The sequence below is a fragment of the Perca fluviatilis genome, chromosome 1, assembly GCF_010015445.1.
Source record: "Perca fluviatilis chromosome 1, GENO_Pfluv_1.0, whole genome shotgun sequence".
Taxonomy (NCBI): Eukaryota; Metazoa; Chordata; class Actinopteri; order Perciformes; family Percidae; genus Perca; species Perca fluviatilis.
The window spans coordinates 21,441,685-21,462,156 of NC_053112.1; the positions used below are offsets into that span (position 1 = coordinate 21,441,685).

At 40.8% G+C, this 20,472-nt stretch overlaps 1 protein-coding gene across 1 annotated transcript in view; it reads left to right on the forward strand.

The window, feature by feature from the left end:
- Window positions 1-18,688, forward strand: part of LOC120556957 (E3 ubiquitin-protein ligase SMURF2-like) — a 64,767-nt gene extending 46,079 nt beyond the window's left edge. The window contains exons 8-20 of the mRNA XM_039796873.1: window positions 1,186-1,397; window positions 3,319-3,403; window positions 4,720-4,878; window positions 7,140-7,193; window positions 11,938-12,151; window positions 13,957-14,060; window positions 14,452-14,566; window positions 15,085-15,263; window positions 16,129-16,266; window positions 16,480-16,600; window positions 16,717-16,918; window positions 17,158-17,233; window positions 17,424-18,688. Coding sequence (XP_039652807.1) covers window positions 1,186-1,397; window positions 3,319-3,403; window positions 4,720-4,878; window positions 7,140-7,193; window positions 11,938-12,151; window positions 13,957-14,060; window positions 14,452-14,566; window positions 15,085-15,263; window positions 16,129-16,266; window positions 16,480-16,600; window positions 16,717-16,918; window positions 17,158-17,233; window positions 17,424-17,523 — 1,759 coding nt within the window. The 3' untranslated portion in view covers window positions 17,524-18,688. The remainder of the gene's footprint in view (window positions 1-1,185; window positions 1,398-3,318; window positions 3,404-4,719; window positions 4,879-7,139; window positions 7,194-11,937; window positions 12,152-13,956; window positions 14,061-14,451; window positions 14,567-15,084; window positions 15,264-16,128; window positions 16,267-16,479; window positions 16,601-16,716; window positions 16,919-17,157; window positions 17,234-17,423) is intronic.
- Window positions 18,689-20,472: the final 1,784 nt, after the last annotated feature.

Sequence of the window (20,472 nt, forward strand, 5' to 3'; positions counted from 1 at the left end):
AATACCATGTCAAATTCTAAGTCAATTATTTTTATTTATTTATCAGTCCTTCCAGAAAAAGTTTTTTTGTGATTATTGTGGGCAAAAATCCTTGATTATGCGGCACGTTTTCTTAAAAAATGCGATGGAATATGCGGGATATTTATGCAATTTTATGCGATGAAATTGCGGGAACTTGCAAAAACTGCGGTTTGATGAAAAAGAGGAAAAAAAAGTGATTTGATGACATAATTACGTCACTTCAAAACGTTCCAATGGCAACAGGGGAAAATGGCTGCGCTTGTGTGAAGTAAACAACATTTTTCAACTTTCTGCTATATATATAGATATGACTTTTTTGCAACGAAAATGCAGGGATTACGAAATCATGCAAGCCCCGCATATTTTGCACGGAAATCGGCAATTTATGCGGCGAAAGTGCGACGTATTTGAAAAAATGCGGCCCCTTTGGCTGATTATGCATTGAATTATGCGATTGCATAATTGCGTTTTTCTGGAGGGACTCTTTTATAATCTCATGCAAGTATGTACACACAGATACAGTGTCAGCCTGTCTTTGTTTATGTCTGCTTATCAGACGTGTTCGTAAGTCCTACTGTTAAGTAGCACACAAACTTACTACTTGTTAGAACTTTGTTTTCTTTTATGCAATCGATCATCCTTCATATCCCTTTAAACTAAACCATGAATTCATTTTTCTTCTTGAGGAATGAGGATACAATCTGTTTTGCAATAATTGCACTATACTTCTGTGTATGTCTAGACATCACAAGAACACAAACTGGCTCCACCTATGACTTAGCCCATAGCACACCTATACCACAGAGTGACGCACTTCTTTGCACTCTTCTCACCCAAGTTCTTGCAAGCAGAGGAAAACATGGTGCACAGTTGCATACACTCACCAAAACTCAAAGTCGCTCACTCATTTAACACACTCAACCATGCTTGTAACTCTTAGGAATGAAAACAAACAGTTGTATTGTTATTTAGTATCTGTATTTATCCAGTTCACAGCAAAAAAGTTGGTATCGTTTTGGTAAAATGCTTTTCAAAATTGTTTTTTTTCTTATTAGTTGTAACATATGTATGATATATAAACATGTATTTAGAAATCTTAACTTGAAAATAGATTAAGATTACATTGCATAAACATAACCACACACACCCTGTACTCTTTCCAAGGCCAGCGTCGGAGTACTCCAGCCCATCAGGGCGTCCGCTGAGCTGTGTGGTGGACGAGAACACGCCAGTGATGACACCTGTTAATGGGGCCGAGGCCAGCTGCCCACCGGGCGAACCGCGGATCCAGGAGAGACGGGTTCGATCGCAGCGGCATCGTAACTACATGAGTCGAACTCACCTGCATACACCGCCTGACCTGCCTGAGGGTTATGGTGAGAGACACAGCAGACACACACACACACACACACACACACACACACACACACACACACACACACACACACACACACACACACGTTTCCTCTAGTTTGACTTTTTAGCCTGACCTGGAAATCACCTGACTGACCCCAGTCTGAGGTTTAAACAAATGCTGGTTACATTTGAGAGAGCTCAGCTTGTCACTAGTGTTTTCATTTAATTTGTTCTTGCAAAAATTGCCAGTACATTATCAGTGTTGATCTTTACATATTATTATAAGATGTTTCAGTGCAACTACAGTGCAAAGGTCCTTCCTGCTGGTTGTCAAGGTGTCTAGTCAGGGGAAAGTTTACACATGGGACACCAAGTGAACGCTTTTATCTAGCTGCTACATTAGTCAGCTGTAGTCCTCGTGAATTGTAAAATTACCTGTCTCACTGATATCAAAATGGCAAGCTGAGGTGAAGTCCCAGCCCTAACCCACAAAAATACAAGTTCAAAGACCTGGGGAGCTGCTCCTTTGGCAGCATCTTGTTTGTAGCCTGGAGGCAGTGATACTATAAAAATGTATTCTTTTAATGATGAGAGTAAAGTGTAAAGGCTCTTTTTATCCTCGTCTCTCTCTGTCTGTCTCACTGTCTGTCCTCGAGCTCACTCACACTTTCTCTACTAACCCTCCTCCTCCCCTCTCCCCCCTTCCCACAGCACCACCCATCCCATCCCATCATCTCCTCTCCTCTCCTCTCCTCTCCTCTCCTCCTCTCCTTTCCTCTCCCAGAGAATGTTTTGTCTTTGCAGACTTATATTCCCACAACAAAGAGGGAGGGCAAGCAGGGTATTCATAGCTCTGTGTTTGCTCAGAGAAAGTACATTAGGTTATCTTAATTCTTAAGCTGGCCTTACTAACTGCAAATAAACACATTTGGAAAATATTGCAGGAGCTACACAAGTACATTTTCCATCATTGGAATATCTTTTTCAGAAAAACATGTACTTTTCACAGTCAGCCACAGTACACCCCTCAATACCCACAGAGTCTGTAAAATAAATTATTATTTTAAGTGTGGTGCTGTATGCCAGTGATTTTAGAATGGCACTGTTGGACCTGTGCCCCCTTTGAAATGTCCGGCTGTGTCCACTGAGGCTGGACAAGGTCGGACAAAGTGAGTCACTGATGCCCAACAGCTAGTGAGCTTTCTTCCTCAGCTGAACCCTCTGAACCAGTGGCTGGGTGTGGTGAGGGAGCGTGAGAGGGGGAAAAAGAGAGGGAGAGGTGGGTAGGAAATGAGTTGTGCCAGTAGGAAGTTTGGGTGGGGGGTAGTGATGGATTAGTTGGTGCATATTCACACATGGACACCACGCTGGTGCAGCTCACACTGTGTGCCAACATTCATACACTCATTCTCCATTCATCCATGAGCTGGATGGAACAAGATATCCAACAAGCCAATGATAAACCATTCTCTTCGGATTTCTTTTTGCTTTTTTAACAGTATATTATTTTGGTGGGTTTGGAATTAGTGGGAGCATTTTCCTTTCCATTTCCTTTGGTTTTGGAGATTAATGTGAAGGGATTACTTTCAGAGCACACGCACCAACCTTTAAGAGAAAACAAGGCAACCAGGATGCATCAAGGAACTCTGTGCAAGGAAAAACACTCATGGAAGTCTTTGATAAATTTCCCTCACATTTCACATATTCCCCCATCCTCTTGGGATAGGCTTACTGGAGAGGAACTAAGTGATTACATTGGCGGCGGCGCACACCTTAAGAAACTCTTGTCAAATTGCCCTTCTCAAAATTATACAAACTCATTGTCCATGCTTGTACCCACCAAGACTAGACTACAGAACAACAGCAACCGTTCGAAGCTTGTTTTAGTGATGTTTTTGCCTTTTATGACATATTAATTCCAATTAATTGTCTCTGTTTTAGAGCAAAGAACAACTCAGCAGGGTCAAGTCTACTTCCTCCACACACAGACTGGAGTCAGCACCTGGCATGACCCCCGGGTGCCCAGGTAACTCCTTTGTTTTCCAGTTTTTCCATCTTTATTGTCCAGATTTGTATGCGTTTGTAAAGCACTTTATAAGTTTCTTTTGATAAATGTTATAACAAGCTATTAATATTAGCATAATTATCTCAACAACACATAATGTATTTAAAGCACATGATATATGGATTGTTGTGCTGACAGCCTGTATTGTTTTAATCCTAATATAAAACCTGACATATATGCCCAAAACTGATGGGACCAAACTGGATTTGACTGGGCTGGATCAGACCTAATTTCTCACTTAATTGCTCAGGGTTGTTTTAAAAAACCGTATTAGTCATATTTCAGGCTCAATTCCGGGTCATCCAAACTAATGACCTCTGAGTCCGATGTGGAATTTGAATACAAATTTTGGACAGATGTTAAGTTGAACACACCAAAGGCTAGTGGTTCTGCATTCAATCAAACTTTCACCAACTCTCAATAGCCCACTAGTTAATTCACCAGAGACTTCAGGCACTGCTATTGCGTTACATTTTTGGCCATGTTTCGATCTAGTTGCTGCTCAGCGATGAAGCCAATGAATTTAACATCCAACTCAACAACAGCAACCTCTGGGTTTGGTCATTTTGGACAGAGCTTCTAAAATGACCCAGTATGTTGTGATGAGTGCAGCAAAGCATGTGCCTTGTCCCTGACTGATGTGTCCTCACTTCACATCAAGGACAAAGTACTCACACACACATGGGCACAAGTTGTCCTTTGGCTATAGCCCAGACCAGGGCTTACAGTAGGTTTCTACTGACAGGATGTCTGTGTACAGGAGAGAAGAAGAATCAAGAAATCAGAGCAAATACTTTATCAGAAGCATAATGGCAATGTTAATGTTGATGCTCTAAGATCTCCAGTCTATTGGGCTGATTGAGTCCTGTCAACCTGCTGTAAAGGAAAAGTCGATACTTGTACTAGTTCATATGAATGTTAACGCCAACCCATATTTTATCACTTATGCCAGGTTTTATCACTACATTTGTTATTGAAAGGATAACATTTAGATACAATTATTAAATTATTCTTCATTAAAAATAAAAGATGTATCGAAAAGGTGTCCAGTGTTATTGTAATTGTGTGTTAAAAGCAATTGCCTACTTACCACTGCTACTCACCAATGAACTGTAGAAAAGCAGCTAACAATGCATGCAACAGTTGTAAAAATGTAAAACCACAGCAGGACAGGGCCTCTTGTTCAATTTTGCAATTCAGTAAAATCTGAACTCTACAAAGAACAACAACTTTAAGCAACTCTACTTTAAAACTTTTTTATAATTTTCTTTGTTCAGGGACCTAAGCAATGTGAACTGTGAGGAGCTGGGCCCGCTGCCACCAGGCTGGGAGATCAGAAACACAGCCACAGGTCGCGTCTACTTTGTCGACCACAACAATCGAACAACGCAGTTCACAGACCCGCGACTATCTGCTAACCTGCATCTAGTACTCAAGTAAGTGTATAAATCATTGATGCATTTAAGCCCTAAGGACAGGACACTCAATGAGACTGCCTTGGCTGTGGTTTAGATTTCTGTGTGTCATTTAAAGTTTAGCTTTTTTCTAGTATTTGTATCTTTTTCAAAATCAAAGCAAAAGTGTACAACTCTTCCAAAACAGAAATGGCCAAATATGATGCTGCATGCAAATCTGTATATTTACTGCTGTGTTGTGTTGTTAACAGTCCCTCTACACTGAGTACTTAAACTAGTGGGGACAAAAACAGAGATCAACAATAGTTACCAACAAAGATATTCAGACTTTTAAGCCATTTAAAATACCACATACCCTCTGACAAACTCAGCCAGCAAATTGTTGCATTTATTTGTCAGAGGAGTTGACTGTGAGATGGAAATTAACTAGAAAAGAAAATCAGGACTGATGCTCTAAACCAGACAGTCACATAGGGGTGTTCATGTACATACTATACCCATGTGATGCATTTTTAGACATAAAGGCTTTAAAACAAGTCCTGAACTACAACTGTACTGTCGATCCTGGTTTTATATTCTGTTAAAAGGATTGTTAGCAGCTTGGTGTTTTTTAAAAGTATCTTCACACTCACACTATCTGTCCTGGGAATGGACATGATGACTCTTGTCTGGTGGCGCTGGAATAACCTGAAGAGAGGGGAAAAGCTGTTTAGGAACCTGTGATACACACTGCAGTCATAAATCCATTAGCAATTAATATATCAGCTGTAAGATTATTAGGGCTGAAACGATTCCTCGAATAACTCGAATAATTTGATTACAAAAAATCCTCGATGCAAAATGACTGCCTCGAAGCTTCGTTAAATCAATGTTACCAACGTTGTATCGCTGACGGACGGTGTTTCTGCACGGAGCATTATTACTGTCGCACAGACGCGGCTCAGTCTGCTGCTGGCGACACGTGATAGAGCGTAAATAGCGAGGGGCTAAGAGAAGAGACAGGCTGGAGAAAACGACAGAAAGGGTCCAAAGTTTGTAATCAGTTCAAACGTAATTAAAACTAAAACTCTGTACAGTGTGTCTACTGCAAAATCAAACTAGCTTACCACAATAATAACACAACGTCTAACTTAATCATCCATTCCACGAAGAGGACCGACTAAAGTAAATCAGAGTCGTATGGACAATGAAACTACACCAAACACTACTACCAAAAACAAAGACAAGAAAATATGTAGTGGTGACCACGATCTGATGAGCCGACGCGTTGACTATCCCTTCGGAAAAACAGCTGATTGTTGCGCATCTCTCTCTCTCTCTCTCGCTCTCTCTCTCTCTCGCTCTCTCTCGCTCTCTCTCGCTCTCTCTCTCTGGAGAAACAGCTGATCAACGACCTAATAGCATAAGTGTAACAGAGCTGTGTGACATTATAATCAAATATATAAATGAAAATAGGTTGAGTATAACTAATATTTACATATAGGCCTACTGTATATACAGATCATTCTCAGGTTGAAACTTGTAGTTCTGAAAGTTAAGTTGCACAACTTAATGTAATGTTTATGTATGTTTAATATATGCCTTAGTTTGAGGTTGATATCATTTGAGAAAAAAATCTTTAAAAACAATGTAATATGGCACTTAAATGATATTGTAAGCAATGTAGGCAATACAAATGTTGCTTTTTTCCCTAGTTTTGGTTGTTTAAAAACGCAAAAAAACTGTTTTCCAATTAATCGATCGATAAAGTGCTAGATTAATCGATTACAAAAAGAATCGATAGCTGCAGCCCTAAAGATTATCATTGATGATGATGTGTTGGTTTCATTCATCTCACCTTATATTTTTGTCTTCTCTTTTGTCCTCCCCCATCCTCTGCCTGTCTCGTGTCTTTGTCAATGGTCTTTCCCCATCCTCCTCTTATCTGTCTTTCTCATTGATGCTGCTATCTCTTCATCCATTTCCTCTCTGTATTTGTCCATGTCCATGTTATCACTGTTTAATTGTTTTATATCTCCTTTCCTTTGCCTTTTTTCTCATTTTCTTGTTTCTCTTTTTGTAATCTACCGTTATTCTGTTTCTTTGTGTCCTTTTACTTGTCTCCTTTGTATTTCGTTTTGTCCTTGTCTGTCCTGTCTCACTGTTCCTTTTTTAATCCTGTCCCATGTTGTTTTTCAATACTCCAATCCTCTTCTGTCATTGACATTCTTTTCATGCCCTTTTCTCCCTCTTTGTCTTTCTCTGTCTTTTTCTCCCTTCTCTCCTCCTGTTTTCTCACGCAGCCCAAGTCCAAATGGTTCCCGTGTGGCCATGGACAGCCAAAACACTAACCTCAGGTAACCCACACACACACACACACGCAGACAATAAACTCTGTGTGCATACTTGCACATTGTCTAGGACATACATGCATGTGAACACTGCAATCAGCACACACAGGTTGACGGACGTTTGCATACACTCGCCCCAGCTGTCTGTATAAAGCATTTTCAACAGCCAGTCGCTCAAAGACACACACACACACACACACACACACACACACACACACACACACACACACACACACACACACACACACAAAACACACACACACACACAGTTACACTAACATATGAGAAAATGCTAAGTGTGATACTTTTCCACAGGGGAATGTCTATGAATGTGTATGTACAGTATATAAGTGTATGCCCTTCCTCACTGTTGACTTTCATGTGGATGTCATTCAAGTTCAACACACACACACACACACACACACACACACACACACACACACACACACACACACACACACACACAGGCTGGCTGTCCGCATCGGGGGCAGCCAGTCCATCTTTCAGTGTTTTTGCGCTGTCTGTCAGCAGTCGGCCTCCACCGAACATCATTTCGTAGGCAGCTAAGCCTGCAGAGAGACTGGTGAAGCAGACCGCATTCAGGAAAATAATACTAAACACGTGTTAGCACAGCAGCTGTTAGCTTAGCACTAGTTCTCATATCCTCGCCGAACACACACGTTTCTACGTTTTTGTGAATCCCTGATATGATAAACTGAATATTAGGATTGCTCTCTGTGTATTTTGGCTGTCAGGGAGCTCCCTGTACTTTCTTCCTGCCAGTGTGTGAGGGAGGAATCATCAGAACAAGAGGAACATAGAGAGATGTAAAGATTTTCCCCTTTGCTTTTTTTAGTGCAAATTCCTAGCCTTTCAATAACAGCAGCTGGCACGATAGACATGTTTGGGAAATCAACATCTGGTCATTTGGTCAAATAGTATCCATATGTGTCAGAACAGACTCTGGTTGTGAGTTGAAACTCAGCTATGTTATCCAGTCAGCATCATTAAGTGCTTGTTTGACTCCTTATTAGGAGAGATTTGAGGGAGTCCAGGCAAAGTTTTAGAACTTTGAAAAGGTCAAAAGTAACGGGGTCTAATTTCTAATGCAGTTTTCCGTGATATACACTGATTAATGAAAACAAAATCATTCACACTCTATGTACAATCCGTGTCACAGCATTTTTTATATATATATATATATATATATATATATATAATAAATAATTGCTTGAAATACAAATGAAATGTTATAACACCTTTTTTAAGGCATTTGTTCCTACTACCAAAAAATGCACTCATTTTTAAGTTGCTAATACACTTTTTTCCCATTTTTTACCTCGTGCCTGTAGAAACAGTTTGTGTTTGGTCTGTAAGATCAGAGGGTGTGGAACAGATTTGACATTACATTGTGAGATGGCAGTTTGCACCTCAGTCTCCTGATCCTCCAGGATGCATCTTAGTTTAAATGTGACTCAGACGGCCCTGTTGCCGTCGACCTTAGACTAATGAAGGCCTTGAATTGTCAGACAGTCAGACACAGCTACATTACTGTGGTCTGCCACGCTGTCTCTCACATACTTAGCTTACTCCCTTGCACCAGCACATAGTCTGAAAGATTACATCAGTGTTTGCTGAAGGTATTTTTAGTTGCTGCTGGATTTAGGGTTAGTGGGCATCAGCAGGTATTTTTCCAACCAGGTCATAAATCTTCTTGACATTTCTATCAACATTTGCGTTGATGTTTTAAGAAATGATTATTATATATTAAATTATATTTGGGACGTTATGGGTGTGTGGTGTATTTAACCTGTTAAAAAGACATCTTGTGTGTGTGTGTGTGTGTGTGTGTGTGTGTGTGTGTGTGTGTGTGTGTGTGTGTGTGTGTGTGTGTGTGTGTGTGTGTGTGTGTGTGTGTGTGTGTGTGTGTGTGTTAGAGATCAAACATTTACTGGCAAAACGCACACATGATCCACGGAAGTAATTCTGTACACACATGCACACACTTTGACTCCACTTTCTGTAGAGTCGGCTTCAATGTTTGGCAACCTCTGTCCTCTCCTGCTGTTTAGGCGAGTGTAAAAGAGCAGGGCACCAGCTGATACTCAGACTCATAAAGGGCCCTTTGATTCTCTAGGCTGGGCGGGGGGCAGAGTGTTGGGGTGGCTGGTGTGGCTTTAACACCACTACACCTACTCAACACTCATTATAGCCCACCTGGGCCAGCTGCAATGAAAAAGAAGTACACTTTCTCTTAAGTACACATTCTCGCTCTTGTGCATGAACTCTCTCACCTAACACACACCCAGTCTGCGTCCTCTGGAAATGCAGTAGGAGGATGGAGGACTATCATGACTGTGCAGGTTCAGGTGCAGGTGACCCAATTCTGGCAAATGTTCACTTCTTCATTTCTTGACTTATCCAGCTTTTTTTCCTCCTGCTCATTCCACCATGGAATAACAATAATAAAATCCTCTTGCTCTAATATTGAATTTGAAAGTTATATCTCCCCCCCAAGTAGTATTTTATCCAAGCTGTCACAGCAATAGGAACCCTTTCTCTTATTTGGCTCACACAGATTTTGAGCCTTGCTGTTCTTACATTTTCTATATTTACCATCAAATATGCAGAGCTCGTCCCGTTTGGAAACCAGAGACGATGAACTTTGTTGAAACGTTTTTTTAATTACACTGTGCCCTCAGAAGGAAAAGTGCGCTGAAATTACGCTTTATTATATGGTTCTTGATTCTCCCAGCCAAAAGCAACTCATTCCATTTTGTTTTAGGGCCATCTTTTCTTCTCTCCTCTTTCCTAAAGTGGTTTTCAGGACTGCTCCACTGCAGTCTACCCTCTCTTTGACATGCTAGGAGCCCCAGCGCCTGCCAATAAAATAAATAGCAGCGGACTTGATTATACAGGGATAGACTGGTGAAACACTGCACCCGTTTAGTTTGGAAAGCCCAAATAGATGAGGCCTTTTTCAACCCACTGAACCAGAGAACCCTTATGTACAAGTGTTGGAATAAGTGGGTGGCTATGTGCTGCTACCTCAGAAGGTCTTGCCGTCCTTTTTATATACCAATTCAGTCTTTGTTTGGCCAACAGCAGCCTCGACACTCCACTCCCAGCGTGGGACAGTAGCTTCTTTTAAAGAAGTCCTCTGCTGGCTCAGCGAGTCCTCACAGGACAATGAGGGCTGCTGTCCTATCGAAGGGAGAGATGGATGATGTTTTTATGAGGCCCACCCAAGCATCCCACCACCAACACCACAATGAGGGCTGGAGGATACCAGAACTAGAACACTGACCATGGCTCGCCTTTGCCAAGATTGTATTTAATAGTCTCATAATTTTTAGAATATACAGGCCCTGAATGACAAGAGAGCAAAAGGGGATAAAGGTCAGGAGCTAAGTTCCTTGAGTTCAGCCGCTTGGTTCGCTATGCAGCAGGCATGCTCCTGCACTTTTGCCAGGCACAAACTCAAAGCAGTGGCTGGAATCTACATTTATCAAAACATAATTTGCAGCTAAGAGAAAGGCATGTTTAGTACTTCAGTATAGTTGCTAGTTGACTGCAACAAGACTGGAAGTTTACAAAACTGTTGTTTTTTTTGTTTTTTTTCCCTTCTCCTCAAAGTGTGAGGAAGGGTGGTAACTCCAGTGGTTTGAGGATGGAAGTTCCAGTTGTGGTTGTTGGTGGCCAGGGATATCTAATCAACTTCGGCTGTCAGCTTCTTTAAGCTTGAAGTAAAGATGTATTTGGATGAAAAAGAGTTGTAGACAGCTAGAGTAATGATTCAGGGGGAATTAAAATAATTAAAGTTGGATATGTTAGACTTGAAGAAAAATGTGTGATGGAGGAGGGCAAAGAGAACGTCAGCTAGCCAGAGGCGCCAGCTACTCCTACACCACTCTCCTTTTGTATGTTTCTTTCCCTCTCTCTTTCTTTTTCTCCTCTGCGTATCTTATTCTCTCTGCTTACCCAGGGTTTATCTCCCTCTCTCGGTCTTTCCTGGTGGGGATATTTACCAAAGGTCTGGTCAAAGGCCCAGCCTGTCCACGGGTCTGGATCAGATTTACTCAGGGCTTAGGGGCTCTGTTTAGTGGTCTTTGCCTCAAGAGGAGTGATAAGGGGGCGCCTGGGTAGCTCATCTGGTGGATGTACCATGTACCGAGGCTCAGTCCCCGCCGCAGCGGCCATGGGTTCAATTACTTTGCTGCATGTCATTCCCCTCCTCTCTCCCCTTTCATGTCTAAGCTGTCCTCTCAAATAAAGGCCTAAAATGCCAAAAAATAATCTTAAAAAAAAAGAGGAGGGTGAGAGTTAGGGGGGGAATTTCTTACAAAACTCATTAGTTCAGCAGTTAGAGGATATTTAAGATGGAGGGGTTGGGGAATTCCCTACAGGTTATATCTCTCTTTCTTGTATAAATCTGTTGCCTCAACTGGAGTCAAAGCTGTACACACAAAAGATTATAATAAATACTTACAACCATGTGACAGTAAATGTCTTTAATACACTAAATAGAAATTGGTAAAGAGCAACAAACTGTTTAATACTGCTGTTTAAGTAATATAATACTGACATCTGACTTCACCTCTGTCTTTTCTTTTCTGCCCTTCTTTCTTGTCACTCACCTGCCCATTAATACCTGATGACCTCCCTCCATCTGTTCAACTGCTCTTCTTCTGCTCCGTCCCTCCTTGACGGTTCATCCTACACCTCTCCTTCCACCACATTATCCCTTCAGTCATCCTACTCAGTTAAAGGACCAGGGTGGTCCTGGGGTCCCTCAGCAAGCTCTGTCTCCTGCCCAGCTGCCTGAAGAGGCAGAGTGCCTGACGGTGCCCAAATACAAGAGAGACCTGGTGCAGAAGCTGAAGATCCTGCGGCAGGAACTTTCTCAGCAACAACCCCAGGCCGGCCACTGCCGCATCGAGGTCTGCCGAGAGGAGATATTTGAGGTAAAAACTACACACTCTAAAACACACACAGACAACATGTTAACAATGCACTTGTAGTAGCTTCTTTCTAGGTAGCCTCATGCTACCTAGAGAACTGCAAGGGGAACACAAACCCTACCTTTCTTTATGTTTATACATCGTGAACCACCATGAGTGCTTATGTAAATCTAAAAAATAGTGTGCTTTAAACCATAAAAATAAACATTTAGCCGACTGTTGAAGGGCATCTGAACACACCTACAAACATGCACATAAATCAATGCAAACAGAATTCTTCTTTGATTTGTATAATGTGCATCGACCATGTGTTCATAAAGTTCTCCATCTGGCATTCACAAAAGCATCACGTGCTGACATGCAAACTCAAAACCTCCATGAAAACAATAGTAGAACCCAGATTTGTTCACCCCATTTACGATGTGCACCAGAAAAGGGCCCCAGGCAGTACAGAACCACTACTCAGAACGACTTTATGATTTCCACGGAAAGGCAGAAGAGAGAGGCCACAAACACCACAAAAAACTATTTCTCTGTTACTTTTCTTCTCCTCTGCCTCTCTTTTTCTTGTTCTACCAAGGCAAGGCATTCTTTCTGGATGATTTCAGCAGCTAAAGAGATGAGGAAGGGGGGAGAGGGGAGGTTGGGAAGGAGCGGGTGAGGAAAGGAGCTAATGCAGCAGTGGCAATATTCGAGGCCAGACATAACTTCATAACTACAAGTTGAGCAATGAAAAATATGACTTCATCCCCCTTCGATGTGACAGCTGTGGAAGGGGAAGGTTAAGTGCGAAAACCAGCCCTGCAGATCCACTTGAGGTTTTTTGTGAAGGAACCAGTGCTACAGTAAACCACTGGCAGTGTGTTCATGCGACTGTGTGCATGTACTTCCAATGGTTGGAGTCTGATTTTGTGTGTTCTGTGCCACAAGTTGGCATATGATTAACAAAAATAAAAGGTTTCACTTGGAGTACATGTCATCATTAATTCAGTGGAGGTTTTCAATGTTTTTACACTTTGCACACAACTATTTCTGCTCACCAACATTTGGATAACTTGACTTTAGAGTATCTAAAACATTTGTGTTTAGTAGCATCTTACAGCTGATTGGGCAGCCTGGCTCTGTCATGCTTTCACTGTTGCAGCAGTGCTGTTGCTGTGGCAGGATATTGTTTACTGTGGCATAGCCTCTGAGTCTTTGGACTCCTCTGAGAGAACAGACACAGAGATGACTCTTATGTAATGCAAAAAGGAAACACTGACTATTTTTTTAAAACTATAACCGGGGAGGGTTACGATGAAGAAAGGCAAGGAAAAAATGATCCGGATGCACTGGATTCATTTTATTCTATTCAAAGCAATACTTTCATAGTAAGATTTAATGTTAATCATGTGTATTGTATATTAGGCTTGAGTATGCCCCAAACGAGCAGTATGCACATAAGAAATGAGCCCAGACCCTGAGTACCCAGAGTACCACAGACTGATTATCAGCCAGTGTTCTCGGGGGCCCAGTCAGGCTTGAGTGGAGTTGCAGAGGTCTACTGCAGGAATCAGGTCACCTCTTATCACTAGCTAGTAACCTAGTAACAGCTAATTTGTTGTTGCATAGTGCGTGAAGCAATGTACCAGCTAAGCACTGCTTCACACACTGTGTACACACAAAGTTATTATTCACAATTTTTCCATTCAGTCAAGGAAGTAGTGATGTCTCTCAAATCATATTGTCATGAGTCATGTTCTGGGATATTAAAGCTCTTGTTTCGTGCACTGCATTGTATTAAATTTGCTGTATGTGTTGAATTGTAGGAGTCGTACCGGCAGGTGATGAAGATGCGTCCAAAGGATCTCTGGAAAAGACTGATGATCAAATTCAGAGGAGAAGAGGGACTGGACTATGGTGGGGTAGCAAGGTACTTTGTCACATGTTTACTTTTCTGTGGCTTTAAATGTCAGCTAATCTGGCTCAACGGATGTACATTGCTGGCATACAGCCTGACATCCATGTCCCTCCCCTTCGCTATCTCCGCTATTTACTTTGCAAGGGCACATCCGGGACTTAACACCGTGCAGATTGTGATTGGTTTAAAGAAATACAAACGAGCCAAAGCGTTTTTCCCCTATCCCAGAATAGATAAGCGGTGTAGCCAGACCATACTCCAGCGCTGACACAGCGCTGTGGAGATAGGTCTGGCAATGCCAGACTAAATGTCAGCAAACATTTTTTTATGCTAGTATGAAGTACTTTTTTTTTTTTTTTTTTTGTCTTTTACAAAAAAATATGTGTGTGTGTTTTTGTGTTAGGGAATGGTTATACCTGCTCTCCCATGAAATGCTGAACCCCTACTACGGCCTGTTCCAGTATTCCAGAGATGACATCTACACTCTACAGATTAACCCCGACTCTGCTGTCAACCCGGTAGGAATTATTCATCATCATTATCATCAAGGACATTTTTTTCAATGAGAATATCTACAAGGATGCTGTTTGGATGTCTAAGCTGGAATCAGGCAACACATTTAAAAAAATTCACAGCAAAGTTTAAAGGGCAGCACGTCTCCAGACTCATTTCATCTGTGTTGTGTCCCCATGAATTTTATGTTGATTTAAAAAAAAAATAAAAAATAAAAGAGGCTTATGATAGATTAATTCTTATAGAATTTTATAATAATTAAACTTTATTTTGGTAATTGTATTCTACTCAGTATGTGGACAAATATAATTTACTTTTTTGCTTGCGAAAATTTGATATAGCAGTAAATTTCCTCCTGGGGTATAACTCTTACGTAGTGGCATTGTGGTAAAAACTGAAGCTGTTTATCTGTTATATATATATATATATATATATATATATATATATATATATATATATATATATAAAGACTGATATGATGTGAATGAAAGCCTTCATATTAATATCCCTGTTTAATGTGCAGGAGCACCTGTCCTACTTCCACTTTGTGGGTCGTATTATGGGCATGGCGGTGTTTCACGGCCACTACATCGACGGAGGCTTCACTCTGCCCTTCTACAAACAGCTGCTGGGAAAATCGATCACGCTGGACGATATGGAGTCTGTCGACCCCGACCTCCACAACAGCCTTGTCTGGATCCTGTAAGACTTTCTTTCCTCTAGGCAACCCATTATTCTCTAAAGTCTCTCACGTGCAACCCGAAGTTAGAGGAAACGCATACAGATATTGTGATATTAACAAGTGCAAATGCAATTGTCTTGTCGAAATAACTGGAAAAACCGGTTACCCAGCACTTACTTTAAAGTTCTTTTCTATAACTTACCTATAACTCAATACTGGTTTTCGTATTGTAGTAAAACAACAGATGCTTTCACATTTGTAAATTCATACAGAACGTGGTTGTTTACAGGTGTACCATGTATAAGGGGGACAGGAAAGAAAATCATACCTATATAAACAAAAAGCTTCTTCTTTTATTTATTTTATTTTTTTTAATGGGACAGCACACATACTTAAGATGCACACACAAACTTGACCATCCTGTCCTCAAATTTCTAATGACTGCGGCGCCCTCTGCTGCCAGTAAAGCTAATGACATCCAATCTCAAAAAATGTACATCCTTGCTGGTTTAAGTGTTCTCCTGCTTGTTTTGACACCAAGTGTTTTCCACATAAGGATGCTGCAATGATCTTCCTTTGATAGAACTTCTTACTCTTATGATAATGTCCTCCATTAAGTAGTTATCTCTGCTGAGTCATCACTAACCATGTGAAGGTTAAGGATGATAAATGCTGCTATTTAATGAAAATGCAGTTAATTATATCGGACCAGTTGCCAAAAATACTCACAAAAAACACATTATATAAATGCTGTATACTTGTTTAGTGGCAGATTACTGACGTGTGTCTTTGTTTTCTTTGACCAAATCCCCCCCAAAAGAAGTGAAAAGACATGCAGAAGTTGAGAGCCTTCTCTCTCTAACCTGGCCCCCCCTCTCTCTTCAGGGACAATGACATCACTGGCGTCCTGGACCACACTTTCTGTGTAGAGCACAATGCCTACGGAGAAATCATCCAACATGAGCTCAAACCCAACGGCAAGAGTGTCCCCGTCACAGAGGACACCAAGAAGGAGTATGTCAGGTAAGTACAGTAAGCAGTTTAGTTTCAACCTATATGAGTACCATATATTCACCGTTTTTATACTTTTCTGAGGCACTCCAGAGACTGTCACATTGTCATTAATTCAGTGTCATAGTTATGAATCTGTATTTGCGGTCCCTCAGGTGTAAAATAAACTGACAGACTCCCTCTGTCTTCCTCCCCCTTCCTCCCCTCCTCTCGTGTTCTCTGCAGGTTGTATGTGAACTGGCGTTTCCTGCATGGCATTGAGGCTCAGTTTCTGGCTCTGCAGAAAGGCTTCAATGAGGTTATTCCTCAACACCTGCTTAAATCCTTTGATGAGAAAGAACTGGAGGTACAAGATAAAACATGGCTTCTATTAGATCTTCCAAGATACAATAATTAGCCTACTTCAGGTACACTTTACTGGTACAGTATTATATAGGTTTCTATCTCCGTCTTTACCTTCAGCTCATAGTTTGTGGCCTGGGAAAGATCGACATCTCTGACTGGAAATCCAACACGCGTCTGAAGCACTGCACCCCCGAAAGCAACATCGTCAAGTGGTTTTGGAAAGCTGTGGAGTCGTTTGACGAGGAGAGGAGGGCCCGGCTACTGCAGTTTGTTACTGGCTCATCCAGAGTCCCACTGCAAGGCTTCAAGGCTTTACAGGGTGTGTGTGTGTGTGTGTGTGTGTGTGTGTGTGTGTGTGTGTGTGTGTGTGTGTGTGTGTGTGTGTGTGTGTGTGTGTGTGTGTGTGTGTGTGTGATAAAATGAGGCGTTGGCTAATGGAACAGAGGCTGGATTTAAAAGGTGTCATGACTTTATTAGCTGAGATGTTGGTTAGTAACTTAACAATGCAATTTGATGCTGAACTGTACCTGATGCATCCTTTTTGTGTTTTGACTGTAGGTGCTGCGGGGCCCAGACTCTTCACCATTCATCAGATCGAAGCTAACACCAACAATCTTCCCAAAGCCCATACCTGGTGTGTGTCACATGCACCTGCAGACACACACACACACACACACACACACACACACACACACACACACACACACACATATATATACACACACACACACAAAATATGCATAAAATATATCATAATGGAAAACAATACATCTGTCTCTCAAGGCTTCATTCATATGAACTCATTGTCTTCCTTTTCTCTCCAGCTTTAATCGGATTGACATTCCGCCCTACGAGAGTTATGACAAGCTATACGACAAGCTGCTGACTGCAATCGAGGAGACCTGTGGCTTCGCAGTGGAATGAGAGTTGTAAAGTGTGGATTTGTGTGGACGTGTTTAACTGTGTGTGCAGGACTCTTGATAGACTATAATTGTCACAGCAGCGTACCGATGGCCTCTCTCAGAGCCTGATGCGTGTGTTTTTGACCAGCCTGCAGGCTTCCTCTTTTTCTCACCGCTCTCCACATTCTTCCCTCATCAACGTCTTTAAACAGCTGCTAGAGAGTCATATCTTGTCCTTTTATATTCATTTATTTGTTTGGGTTTTTTTGTTTTGTTTTGGTGTTGTTTGTGTGAAATCCCGAGAGCAAGTTAAGAGCTGTTAAATTAAAAGCTGCTGCAGTTCTTTCAACAGCTGTGAGTTGTTGTGAGTGAGCAGCAGTTTGTCTTTTTACGGCTCCTTTTGCATTCAGAAAAAGGAAACGGCACTGCCTGCTCATCTTACTTTAAATTAAATCACACCAGGAAGCCGTGTATCAACTTACAGTTTAACATCTTACAAAATTCTCCCAAGGCATTTGAGAGCAGTGAGTCACTGTTTTGTTTTGCATTTTAAACGGATTGAATTTATCCTTGTCATGCTACTGAACCTTTAGAACTGCAGGTAGCCATATCTTGCCCTTAGTAGCCTTGTTAACCTCAACAATACACCTTCCAATCCTAATGGCTGCAGTTGGTGTGCTTTATTTTGTAGGAGCACCACAAATTCATCCTACCTCGGTGTAGTGCTTTTATATTTGAAGGGTTTCATTCAAAAATGCTGTGTATTGATAGCTGATTAAATTAAAATTCAGAATTGAATTTTTACAGCAATGCTCCATAATTAGTCAGATGTTCGTACCAGCAGTCATTTTGCAAATCTAAAACCATATCATTTAAATTGTAAATATATAATTTTGAAATGGAACTCATACAGACTGACGTGGATGTGGGTCTGATGTTTTTGTGGTATTTTGAGTTAAGCTTGTGGTGAGTTGTTTAGAGATGAGGGACGACGGACTCTGGTGAAAAAGAAGGTGGGAAACTTATTATTTTCCCTTATTCACTGCAGTGTGGCCACAGCGCTTGTACATGTATGTTTCTGCATGTGTATACATTTGTATGCAAGGATGGTAGACGGTTTATAAACGAGTTCCCCATCATCTCTACTAGCACAGTATCCTGTATTTAAAGCTGCAGAGCTAACTTTTTTTAAGTCTGGTTGGTCTTTCTTTTCTCATTTAGATGTCTCCAGCAGTTGCATGTTTTTTTTAAATCATTATTTTATTGTATCCAACCCAGAATAGCCCAGCACACTTTGTCAGATCATATGTGAAAAGGGCACAACTCCATGGGACCAGGCTTGATAAGAAGCTATTCAAGGCAGGCGTCTATTTTCAGTCACATCCTCAGTTTAAAAAGGCAGGTCTTTTTCTTTCTCTCTGTCTCTTGTCACTTTAGAGCACTTTACAAACTGAGCAGTGATGGCAGGAGTGCTTTCTTCACATTAGATTACAATATATCATGTTTCATTTGCTATGCGACTTTATTAGTAATATACAGAGTAAAAAGTATCTATACACGTGTCATTTTTGAGTATATATGTACAAATATATAGCTATTTTGTATATGGTGGCTTGTTCTTCTGTTCAATTTAAATGCAAGCATGTTGGTGTCTGTCACAGACCTCTGCATTCTCAGGTGAAGTTGTCCTATTTTAATTTTTTTGTTTTACATTTATTAGGCTAGTGTGTGAGGAGGGGTACAACTGGTTGTAATGGAAAGTATATTTCAGGAGCCCTGTCTTTAATCCCATGATAGAGTGTATGGTTGGCAGTTAAAAGTGATATTTTCTTTTGGTCAATCACTTTCACTTGTTAACACACATACCTTCATAGGAGGAAATGAATGGCCATATTTGCTGCTCTGGAGGTCTGCGACACCGCTGAATACCAAACAGCACTGGCGACAATATTATTCCATATGCACAGGAGCAGTCTGTTTGCAACATGAGTTTTTAGTTTTTTTTAAAGTGAGGAAATTGACTGAATGCTGATGGTGGCCTCAAATCCTCAGAGCTGCAAATGTTGGAGGTTGACTGCTGCTGAACTCCTGGGTGCTACACAGTGAAAATGTTTAACCAAAATGAAAAAGTCACTAAAAACCAGAGAGGCTGCAGTGAGGAGCATCTCCATTACCACAGCCTCCATCCAAAGAAAACCCCTTAATGAATGGATGCTCTAGAGATGAAGCCTATTTATTTGCATAATCAGTACTCCTAGAAACTTTTAGACTTGGAAAAATCAGTTCAGTGTTCTTTTTTTATGTATACTGCCTGCATTTATTTGTAACCATGAACAGTTTGTTAGCTGATACTCAAACCTTGTTTGTTTTTTATTTTGTGGTCACCAAGAGACAAAACGGAGAAACAAAACATGAAATTGTTGTCTTTGTACACTTACAGAGAATATATTTGATTTTAGCTTTAACAACCTCACACAGAGGCAGAAAAGAAATGCATTACACTTTCTTTTTTTTTGCACACATTATGCATACTTAGGCTCCAAGTTATAATCAGACACTTCCTTCTATTTACCAAATAGTTAATGGACTGATCAGTTGTTTTTTTTATGTAAATATATAAATATAAATATATATATATATATATATATATATATATATATATATATATTTATATATATATATATATATATATATATATATATATATTATACATACACACACACATATACACACACACAAAACGTTCTTGATATGCACACGTATGTTTGTCCAGTGCACACAGTCCACTTCTGCTCTTTGTTACTTTTTGTCTGCACCAAGTTTTCTGGCTGGTTCAGTCTTCAGTGCAAAAGTTGTCAGGGGTTGAAAGCTTACAGACGAGGGGAAATCTCACTTATCCCCAGTTAAGCAGCCAAATTGGTCAGACATCTTTGGCAATTTTGCAGATCGTTAACTTTATCAAGCTTTGAAC